Source organism: Megalopta genalis, chromosome 13, assembly GCF_051020955.1.
Source record: "Megalopta genalis isolate 19385.01 chromosome 13, iyMegGena1_principal, whole genome shotgun sequence".
In the NCBI taxonomy this organism is placed as follows: Eukaryota; Metazoa; Arthropoda; class Insecta; order Hymenoptera; family Halictidae; genus Megalopta; species Megalopta genalis.
Genome location: NC_135025.1, coordinates 4,911,956 through 4,924,265, shown reverse-complemented (window position 1 = coordinate 4,924,265; position 12,310 = coordinate 4,911,956). Strand labels below are relative to the sequence as shown.

The 12,310-nt window shown below is 42.9% G+C and overlaps 1 protein-coding gene across 1 annotated transcript; it reads right to left on the bottom strand.

Annotated features, from left to right (window-relative positions):
- Window positions 1-3,150: 3,150 nt before the first annotated feature.
- JHBP-1 (take-out-like carrier protein) lies at window positions 3,151-11,480 on the bottom strand. Its single transcript, XM_033477141.2, has 6 exons — window positions 11,303-11,480; window positions 9,214-9,312; window positions 6,596-6,746; window positions 5,503-5,636; window positions 5,270-5,419; window positions 3,151-3,972 (listed from the first exon to the last, which is right to left on the bottom strand). Exons 1-6 carry the CDS (start codon window positions 11,370-11,372, stop codon window positions 3,818-3,820), a joined length of 759 nt encoding a protein of 252 aa, XP_033333032.2. The 5' UTR covers window positions 11,373-11,480; the 3' UTR covers window positions 3,151-3,817.
- Window positions 11,481-12,310: the final 830 nt, after the last annotated feature.

Below are 12,310 nucleotides of genomic sequence, written 5' to 3'. Positions count from 1 at the left end.
TTTATATTTGTCTTTTGTAGTTGTCGATCGTTCGATAGATAAGAATAAAATATTATAACACATAAATATTATATATAATATATATTATTTTATGTTATATTTATATTATATCTATAAAATATATTATATATAATATGTAATATACACTATTTTATGTTAAATGATATTATATCTATAATATTATATATATTAATTTATGTTATATTATATTATATCTCTATAAAATATGTTACATATAATATGTAATATATACTATTTTATATGTTAAATGATATTATATCTATAAAATATATTATATATAATATACAATAAATATATGAATACATATAAAATATATTATATACAATATATAATAAATAAGTATATAAACTGTATTATATATAACATATAATAAATTTATATATAAATATAATATACAAAATATATTATTACATAAATACAATGAAGAATAGAATATCATTATTAAGCATTAATAGAATTAATACTACATAAATTCATAAAATTCACAAAATCTTTCCATTTTCAATCATCTTCTACAATATTCCATCTCTTTCGATCGTCGTGGCAACGAACAACACAGTCGCAGGAGACCATTTCAAGAGAAACAATTCCCAGCAACCCGAAATTCGGCATTTCCAAGAGAAATAACTATACCTAGCTCGAATACTCTTCTCTCCGCAGCGGTCTTCGCGGCGGATTCCGTAGTCCGCGTGCCTCGGATTCTCGGCGTTCCCCTCTTTCCGAGGAATCGGGCCGCTTCTCACGGTAAACGGGACAGAAAAGTTCGCGTCCGACGGCGACGCGCACGAATGCGGGATCGATGACATAATCGGTCCCGGCGAGCCTCCACCGTGGTCGCACCCCGACGAGGATCGTCGAGGTTAAACGGCGATTCGTATGCGGGATCACGTCGCCGCGACGACGTTTCGTCCGGCGCGGCGTGCACGCGCGTTCCCCGCGCGTCCCGTCGCCGCTCCGGGCCCCACCTGTCCCGCGGTCCCGGCGCGGCCGGACGCCGCAGCCGCGGCGAAATTTCGCGGGCGAAGGCTGTCCGCGTACTTTCTCACCTTTTTGCCGCAATCCACGCGCGCCCTCCCCCCCTGTTCCCCGTCCGGCGAGAAATTCGGGACCGCGCGCGTACTCCTTTCTCGCAGATTTGCGTGGCCACCAGCCTGTTTCCGAAACCGCTCGCGCGACGAGACCGGTGTCGATTGCGGAACTCGCGACGTTTCTAGGAAAGTTCGAGCGGACGGGAAACCGGCGCGACTTCGCGGCGGTAGCTTCGGGGGCCCGATGAAGAGATACGTTTCACCGACGACACCGTTCGCCTCGTTGGAACGTTGCGGCCCGGCAAAAAGCAATGTAGGTCCAGGCTGGCCGCTGCAAATTGAGCAATTCCGATGCCGAATCGCTAACGAGCCTATCCGAGGCCCGCTCCGTTTCCCTCCGCCGCCCCCTTTTTTCGCCGGCGACCGCTTTTTCGTCCCCCGGCCCCGACCCGCCGTCGGCCGCGGCGTCGCGTTTTTCGGCACGGAACGCGCCGCGGGTGGCTGCCGCCCGATAAAATGCGCCCCGCCGCACCGCCACCCATAAATCCTCATCGGGGGAAAATTGAAAACTGCTGGATACCTCGTTGCACCCTCCCACCCTCCCTCCCCCTATCCGCACCTTCTCCTTCCTTCCTCGAGAAGGAGCGTTTTCCGGGCTGGCCGACGTCGTTGCCGCGCCGCTGAAACAGAAAGCGGTCGTAGCTTCGAGTATAAATTGAATCCGTAATTTCGGGCCGGGACGATCCCGTTGGATCACGTCGGGATATTATGTCGCACCCTTCGGAACGTTCGGAAAGTTCTGGCGACGTTTTCTAAGCGAACTCCCTTCGGGAGCAAACGCGCCGGGCGATACGGCTTGATTAACCGGTTCGGACCAATTACTGTGAGCTGGCGACCGATTACTGTGAGGTGACGAAATATTATTGTGGAGTAGCGATCGATTACTGGGCGGTGGCAATTGATTATTGCAGGGTGGAGACCGATTACTGTGGGGTGAGGACCGATTATTGTGGGATGAGGACCGATTACTGTGAGCTGGCGAAAGATTATTGTGGGATGGCGACCGATTACTGTGAGGTGACGACCGATTACTGTGCAGTGGCGACCGATTACTGTGAGGTGACGAAAGATTATTGTGGAATAGCGATCGATTACTGTGTGGTAGCAATTGATTATTGCAGGATGGAGACCGATTACTGTGGGATGGAGACCGATTACTGTGGAATCGAGACCGATTACTGTGGGCTGGCGAAAGATTATTGTGGGATGGCGACCGATTACTGTGAAGTGACGACCGATTATTGTGAGCTGGCGACCGATTATTGTGGGATAGCGACCGATTACTGTGAGCTGGCGACCGACTACTGTGAGCTAACGACTGATTATTGTGGGATGGCGACCGATTACTGTGAGGTGACGAAAGATTATTGTGGAGTAACGATCGATTACTGTGGGATGGAGACCGATTACTGTGGAATGAGCTGACGACTGATTATTGTGGGATGGCGACCGATTACTGTAGGATGACGACCGATTACTGTGGGATGGCGACCGATTACGGTGCGGTGGCAACCGATTACTGCGAGCTGACGAAAGATTATTGAGGGATAAGACCGATTACTGTGCGGTGACGAAAGATTATTGTGGAGTAGCGGTCGATTACTGGACACCGATTACTGTGGGCTGGCGACCGATTACTGTGCTCCGACGTCCAATTACTGTGCGGTGGCGACCGATTGCAGTGCCTTCGGTTCGTTGTCGGGCATAATTAACTTAATATTTATCAAACAAGACATATCCGCTCGTTCAATACTTATTTAATTCGTTTGACTTTCGAATAAAAATATTTCATATGTCACACGCGATATGTATTATTCCTTTATTCTCTTTGTAACTAGTTAACAATGCCCGGCCACGATTCTCGCCACCTGAAACTTAGACTCTACCGATATAACTTGCCGTTGGCTGGTGCCCTAGTTGCTGTTCCGTACGCGGGGAAGCCAGAGATTAGTTGTTCGGAACATCTCGCAAACTCGATTCCGCTGATCTTTATCGGAATTGCTCGGAGTGTCTGGGCGCACCGTTTCGAACCATCGTGTGATCGGTTTTAGAAACTTGCTTTGTATTTCGCCTGAATTTTTACAGACTCATATCTTGGCACGCTGTGTCGCAATGCGAGGCGAACTATTACGAAAGAGCGTTGTACATTAAATTACAAAACAGTAAAGCAGGAGTGTCAAACTCGCGGCCCGAGATGATGAACGTTTTTTATGTCAAGTATCAGGACGTAAACAATAATTTAATTTGATATATGTTTATTACAATGTACTAGTCGAAATAAAAATATCTGTTTCTATGAACATTGATCTTTTTTTGCGGCCCGAGATGAACATTTTTGATGTCAAGTATCAGGACGTAAACAATAATTTAACTTTATACATGTTTATTACAATGTACTAGTCGAAATAAAAATATTTGTTTCTATGAACATTGATCTTTCTTTTGCGGCCCACCTAAAGTTAAGCATTGTTTATTTATTATTATGGCGCAAGTTAGCTTTTGAGTTTGACACCCCTGCAGTAAAGTGTCAAAGAGAAAGAGAGAGAGAGAGAGAGAGGGAGAGAATAGGATAATTCGCTCGGCAACTTTTCGCGTAATACTTCGACGGAAATGTACGTACAATTTTTTGGCACGCGGGAAACGGTTGCTCGCATTTTCTAAATCGGGGGGCGGGGGTAGTGTACTATCGGGGAGGGTGGAGCCGGGTTTTACGTTCCGGGGAAGATTTTGTTGAACGGAATGCGACTGAAGAAATTGTTGGCCACTTTCGTGAAAACAAGACCGAACGTCTCCTCGTAGGGCGACTGGAGTTCTTTGAACAGCAAGTCCGAGTTCTCGTTGATGAATCGGTTCATCTGTTCGCCTGCGGACAAAGAAACAAACGTTAAAACCAAGTGGGAAGTGTTATACCGTGAACGAACGTGTTTGCGGGGAAAAAAATGGTATATTTGGACAGTCCGTCGCTCCGTAACGCTGCTCCGGCGACGATAATTCGCTTTCGTTCTTTATTTCATATCAATGCGGGAAGAAATCGTGGTGGCGCCATCCGTGGCGAAAGCTCCAAGCTACTAGCCAAATGGTTTCGCGTTTTGAGTGCTAGATAGCGCATTGGAATCGTACAGTGGCGCCATGCGTGGCAAAACCTCCAAGCTAGTAGCCAAATGTTTCGCATTTGTGATATTAAATGACAGATTACAAAAGTAGTGTGGCGCCATCCGTGGCAAAACCTCCAAGCTAGTAGTCAAATGGTTTCGCATTTGTAATATTAGATGACAGATTACAAAAGTAATGTGGCTCCATCCGTGGCAAAACCTCCAAGCTAGTAGCCAAATGGTTTCGCACTTTTAACGCTATGTGGCGCCATCCGTGGCAAAACCTCCAAGCTACTAGCCGAATGGTTTCGCACTTTTAACGCTAGATGGCGCCATCCGTGGCGAAACCACCAAACTAGTAGCCAAATGGTTTCGCACTTTTAACGCTAGATGGCGAATCAGATTAATAAAGTGGCACCTTCCGCAGTAAAAAAACGAAGCTACTAGCCAAATAATCTTACGTTTCAAATACTAAATGGCGACGAAATAAAAATCAGATTCATAGTATGACGTCATCTGCAAAGGAACCCCTAAACTAACAACAAAATTGTTTCGAGTTGCCAGATGGCTTTGAGAACAATGCTCTCGCACCATCTAGCGGTAAAAAATTCCAATTAATCGGCTAATAGCTTGAGCGTATCCCCACGGATGGTGCTGTACCGAGCCCGACAATGTCACGCGAAATTAATTCTATCAATTTAATCAGTAAAAATACTGTATAATGAATAAAAAAAAACCACTGTATATTCCCTGGAAAATATGTGACCGTCGCTAATGAAATTCTAATACGATCTTTTTGTTCCGGTGTTTATGCGTAGCGCAATGCCGCCGAGTGATTTGAATGCGCGGCCGCGGGCTCCCCTTCGACGGCTATAAATAACTGCACGAATTCGAGGTAAACGAATGATCGGAGCACCGAACGGTGATTCGACCATCGTTCCAAGTTCAAGAGCAACGGACAATAACCTCTGCCCGATGTTTTACAAAAATCTCGGTTATCCGAGCGAACCCAACTGTAATTAACTTTCTAGTCAATTATGGTAGTCGTGCGATAGGATCGTCACGTACCCAGGATAGAGTCACCGTTGAAAAGGTTGCCGAACTGCAACGTTACCCGTCCAGGTGTGAATTTCACGTTGTACTTCGTGATCCTGAGGTACGGCACACCGTTCTTCTCGTATTTCTCGCAGTAAATGTCGTTCTGCGTTTTCAGGTCATCTAAAAAAAAAAAAAAATAGCAGCATTGCAACGAAACCGATAAGAGTCCGCCACCCTCGATCGCCCGGGAAAGAAATACTTACACATGGTGATATTGGATTTTCCGGATCCCTTGACCGGCAACAATAATATCTTCCCGTCGAGCTTGTAGTCGGCCACAAAGTCCACCTGAGGATTGTACGACTCGGACGTCAGCAGGCACTTGTCCCAGTCAATGCTGGAAATGGGAGAGATCATATATATTATATTATAATATTATTATATTATATTATATTATATTATATATTATATATAATATTAATGTAACATATAATATATCATATATTATATTAATTTATAACGTATATCATATGTTATATTAATATAGAATATATAACATATATGTTATATTAATATAGAACATATAATATCTGTTATATTAATATAGAACATACTATATATATTATAAGCACATAAAATATATAACATACTATATATATTATAAACATATGAAATATATAACACCAAAAAAGTAAATAAAATTTTTCTAGACCAACTCAGAAAGAGCATAACAATATGAAGTGTTGTATATTAATATAACATATATAATGTTACATATATTATATGTTAAATGATTTATGCATAGAAGAATGAACCAACTGGCATTCACAATACTCTCGTTTTACCAGTTTTCTAAACGCAAACAAATCTAAGGTCGCGACAATTATTTCGCGAAATGTCACAGAGCAATTTCCAGCGGCACCTCGCGCGAGTGTAAAAGGGCTCAAACGTTTCCGTTCGCATCGACGCATGCGACGCTTTTTATCATTTGTTTTGCGTCACCGGGGCCCCGCGATGCATATAATCGCCGCGCGGAAGATTTACGGCGACGACGGCGTCGACGACGACGCATCCCGGCGAATCCCGAGCGTCTTTCGCAAATCGTAAGCGATTGTGCAACCGCGAGGCGCGACTGCATCGCGAATGCCGATGCTCCGCGACTTTTCCGTTCGCTCCGCCGCCACTACACGAGCCATTAATTACTGGACCAACGCGCGAACTTGTCCGTAAAGCGAAGCACGTCTCGCATAATGAATCGTAACTCAAATTACGCCGCCTCGCCTCGCCTCGCCGTGCCTCGCAGCGCGAAAAATATTCGCGACGGAGACAAATCGGTATTTCCCGCGGCGTACTCACTGGTAATTCTTCACGACGAGCTGCTTCGTGAGGCCGTACAGCTTGATGTTTTTGTACTCCTGCCTCAACGAGACCGAGCCCTGCGACTCGCCGATCTTCACGCTGTCCACCGCCAACGGCTCGATCGGCAGGATCTTGAAGGCCTTCATACCTGAAGCAGAGAGAGAAGCATTTTTATCAGTCATATTTAGTCGGTGTTTAACTTGTGACGAGGGTGAAGCCTGCGCCCCGGGTCGCCGGGAGCATTTTCGCGGCACGCGAAACATTGGAACGTCGAGGAAACGCGTGTCGGCTTTCCGCGGCGCCTCGGCAAGCGAAGGGAGGCTAAACGCGACCGCGTCGAGTCAAGGAGAACCTCTGCAAGAATTGCCGCGACCGATTATGTCGGAGAAACCGAGCCGCCGTTCCGAGGAATCCGCCGTTGCTCCGACGAAATCGGCGGAGAAGCCGAAAGTTCTTCGCGAGAAATTCAGACGAGGCGTTTCGAAGGAAAATCGGAAGATTTCCGGGCAATTTGTTCATCTTCTTCTTATTATTATTACTATTATTATTATTAATATTACTGTTATTACTATTACTATTATTACTATTATTATTATTAATATTACTGTTATTACTATTACTATTATTACTATTATTATTATTAATATTACTATTATTACTATTATTATTATTAATATTACTGTTATTACTATTACTATTATTACTATTATTATTATTATTAATATTACTATTATTACTATTATTATTATTAATATTACTATTATTACTATTATTATTATTACTACGATTGTTACTGTATCGCTTATTATTATTAACGTTAATTTCCAAGAAACTTTACTTATTTATTTATTTATTTTTAACCCCCGCCACTCGCGTATATATACGGGGTGTCCCGAAAATGGGAGCGAGGAATTCCCCAGGTCATTTGGAGTAACTTTTTCCTCAGCGAAAATGCAATCCGCGGCTTGGTTTACGAGTTATCAACAAAAAACGCTGACCAATAAGAGGCGAGCGCGACTGGCGCGAGGCGGGAGCTTGCGAAGCCTAGTTCCGCTCATTGGCTCGACCTTCTCGCGTTAGCTGCGCTCGCCTCTCATTCGTCACCGTTTTTCGCTAATAACTCGTAAACAAAGCATCGGAGAAAATTTTTATGAAGGAAAAAGTTGCTTCAAATGGCCTCAGGAATCCCTTGAGCCCACTCAGATCATTTTACATCGTCGACACGCTCGGAAATCGTTATTGAAAAATAAAAGGAGTTTAAAGCGAGGCGAGTCTTGCTAAAATCTCCGATCGGAACAGGAAACGAAACTCTTCCGTTTTATCGCGGCGATGGAACATTGTTTCCCGAGCGATTTAGGAAATGATTCGCTGATCTCTCCGAGTTCGTCCGTCGACGCGGTTCTCTCCTAGCGCGGAAAAAAGTGGAAATGACGGTGAAATCGCGCCGCCGCGTTTCCCCGGCAATTAGTTCGATTGTTCGGATAATTTGCAGAGAACTGCGGTCGAGCGAAATCTCGACGGTGAAACAAAATGTCGGCGGCGCCGCGTACCCTCTGTTTAACAAAGAAGTTTCTCTTTACTTTCCCCTAGGATATCGGCGAGAGACCGACGTTACAGACTAATCAAGATTCGACAAAGAATCTTGGAAGCAAATCGAAGCAAACGGAGAACATCGGCGAGCGTTTCGGCAACGCGCGCGAACGGGCGCGGCGGAAAGGCGCGACGACGAGTCGTAGGAGAAGAAATTCTCGTTTCTCAATGAAAAGCGCGTTGCGATCGCGAGAGGGACGGGGATCGGTTAGGTGAACGGTTGCGCAACGCGTTAACGAGCCAAATAATGTGGTCTCGTTAGCTTTGTAATCGCGTGATTCCGATCACAATTCGCGCGAACGCTGGCTAAGTCGTACAGTGGCTCGCAAAAGTGACCGTACACCTTTTCAAAAAGAAGTGACTTTCTTAAAAAATATACTAATTAAATTATTTTTAGATGAGAGTGAGAACTAGTCTACTAGACGATGACTAAAATGCTTTCTTTTTTCAAATTTTTCTACTACTTGGAATGACAAGAAAGAAAACTTTCATTTCTTAACTTTTTCATCCGAGTTTGTTGTTTGGAAAATAGAAAATTTAAAAATTGCTTCTCATAGATCTCGGTGACTTAAATTATTATAACAAGTAATATAATATAATATAATATAATATAATATAATATAATATAATATAATATAATATAATATAATATAATATAATATAATATAATATAATATAATATAATATAATATAATATAATATAATATATTATATATTATAATATAATATAATATAATATAATATAATATATTATATATTATAATATAATATAATATAATATAATATAATATAATATATTTTGTCACGACTTTTAGCAAAAGAATTATGTTTCCTCTTTATATTTATTTTGTATAGTTTTATAGTTTATAGTTTATAATTTTTATATAGCCGTTGGCAAAGACCATAAAAACGAACCCCAAGAATCGGGGAGAAATTAGCGTAGCTAATGAAGGCCGAATCAAATTAAAATAATTAAATTAAATTAATTATAAGGCCCAAAGCAGAAAAATCGGCGGGGCTCTTACCATTGGCCAGAGAGACGATTGCGTCCCTCGCCGAATTCGCGATGCACTGGTAGTACTCGGGGTCCGGCAGCGCTCTGTTGCACACCTTGAAGCTGTCCGCTGAAAAAGGCGAAACGAAAAGGTTAGGAAAAGGAGACGAATAAAAGGGAAAAAGTCGCGCGGCGCGCGGTTACGCAATCCGGCCGCGTTGCAGCATTTTGCAGCCGCGGATCCTGCGAGAACCGCGGCCGCGTGCAAGCCGCGACACCGAGCCCGAAGACTAGGACAATATTGACTTTCTCTTTCGCGTGAGCGCGCGCGCGCGCGCCGTCTAATAATTATAGTTTCCGATGGATCGGGAGCGCGACGCGATTCTCATCCGCGGACGGTTTATCCCCGTTGACATTGACCTTAATGGTCCCGTAAATCGATCGGGCCCTACCCGGGGCCCGGGCCTCGCGCAGACCCGGCCCAAAAAAGGATTCGAGGGGTCGCGATGGCGCATGCCTGGGCCCGCCGGACCGGTCGCCTTTCACGCCCGTCTCATTGAAGCCGAAAAGCGTGCGGATAATGGGCCCAACTTGAAAAAAAAGAACGCGCGATCGCTCATGGGTAACGAGTTTTCCGCTTTCCTGTCGTGTCGGGCCCCGTGATCGACGCCACCCCAGGAATTCTGTTCGACGATGGGACGAAACGGTCTGTCTTCCCCCCGTCGGCCTCGCCGAGTCAGATTCCGAACCGCGCGGAAATGTCAAGGGTCGTTTTCCTAATTGCGGAGGATCGCTGAATCAGTGAATTTCAAGCTGACGCGCGGACAACTTTGACGATAGTGGCGAGCCCTGAACGCGACTAATATGGATTGTTTTGTAAGAATGGCGAGACTGAATTTATTTAAACTTTCTATGATTTATATTATAATTGATAAATATTTTTATGTATAAATATTATATTTTAATATACAGTATAATATTAGTATGTTAATATTATAATAATAATAATATATATTATAATAATATTTAATAATATATTAAAATATAATATAGTATTTATATATTACTGTTTATGTATGGTAAAATGTAACATAATATTTATATATTAATATTATAATGTATGTTAAGATATAATATAATATTTTAATATATTATATTATATATTGTATACATATAAATATTTAAATAGCATAATATCAATCACGAAGTTTAAATAAATCCAATCTTGGCACTGTTATAAAACAATCTGTATTATTAGTCGCTATATTATATTTTAATATATACAATATTAATAAAAAAATATTGTATTATATTTTAGCATATATAATATTAATATATAAATATTGTATTACATATTAATATATACAACACTTTTATAACATCAGGAACGGTGTAAGAAAAAATCAGGAGCCAGTCATTTCGACTGGTTCGGTAGTTCCAGCGTCAACCCCTCTTCCGTATTTCGACAAGTGCGACACGTCGCGAAAATTTTTACCAATAATTTATCGAGTACAGGCGTTACTCTGTCCTTTAAAATTGGAATAAAATTCGAATCACCTGTCATCAATATTTAAGCATTCGAGTACATTTGGGCACGCGACAGGCATCAACTTTCTCACCCCTCTAAGATATTATTGCAATCGAAAAATTCCTCTCGAGGAATATTCTGCTTTTAAAGAAGTGTCAAAAGAACGCGGTACAGTAAATACTTCTCGATTGTCCCTCAGCTTGTAAACGAAAATGGACAATTTGAGAAGAGGTGACACGATTATTGGAGCATCGCGGCAACTATAAAAATGAGCCGCGAGGCTCGACTAATCGTGCCTCCTCTAACAAAAAATAATAATAAATAAGACTAGTAATAATGAGAATAATAAATAATGATAATAATACACGAGTCTAATAATAATAATAATAAATAAGAAATAATAATAAGAAGAAGAAATAAATCCAATAAGAAGAAGAATAAGATAAATTGTCCATTTCCGTGCACAATCCGAGCGCGAATTCGGTAGAATTTACAATATTCGGTGCGACCGATTGCATTTCAAAGTATCGCCGGATTTCAGAAAAATCGGTAAAAGTAAAGTGAACGGAACGAAAGAAAGCAGAGTACTCACGCAATTCGGGGACGGCTGCGCCGGAAATGGCGACGGCGAATGCCACCGTTAGAACTGCGACGGTCTTCATCGTGGCAAGGATGAATAGAATCGGAGCAGGGATCGCTGGTAGCCGGACAGAGGAGCACGGCCGATGAAGAAATAACTTGGGACAGCTGAATGTGAACTGGAAGAAACGGTCATTGATGCAGTCTATTTAAGCGGCGCGACCGCCCCACCATCCGCCGTGTGGGTCTCTTGTGAGTAAACACGCGTGTCCCTTCACACACAGCATTACGCGGGGGAACGACAAAAATCATAAAACAATATGCTAAGCGAGGGCAGCCAGAGCCGCCGCGTGTGAATCACTCGTCTCTCCCGGTTTACCGCTCGAACGGACCGCGGTGGGAAACTCTTCCTTTTCTCGGCTCCGTTCACGGCCGACTGCGAAAAAGTTCACCGTACCCCTTTTGTTCCAACTCGAATTCCTCGATAAAGCATCGACGATCGATGGTCCCCGCGTTCGGCTTCTTTTTCCCGCTCCCGGGGCACTCCGCGGACAACAACAGGCATTATCGTTTATTTTCGTCGGGCACGTTCGTTTCGCGGCGCTCCGTTTGCTCTTTTATTCGCCGCCTTTTATTTGCCGCTTTCGCCACGAAAGTTGTATCAGCTTGGCGTCTACGAAATGCCCGATTTTTAAGCGAATATAGAATTGCGTATCTTTTTTACAAAGCTGTTTGTTTAATCAGAATAGGCTCCATTCGCTTAGATATAGTTTTTCCAACGAGATCCGAATAAGCTGCAGAACTTCATACTTTAATTCATTTAATTTCGCAATCGTTTTGAAATGCAACTCTATCAATGGACAGTGCGACTATAAACGAGCTTACGCCAAAAACAAACAATAAATCCGACATTTCATATGCGCCAATCTAATAAAAGTATTTTGCACGACGCCGACGTGGCGACGTTCCCTCCGCGCGCCCCCTTTTTCTCAGTTTTTCTCCCCTTTCCTCGGTTTTTCGT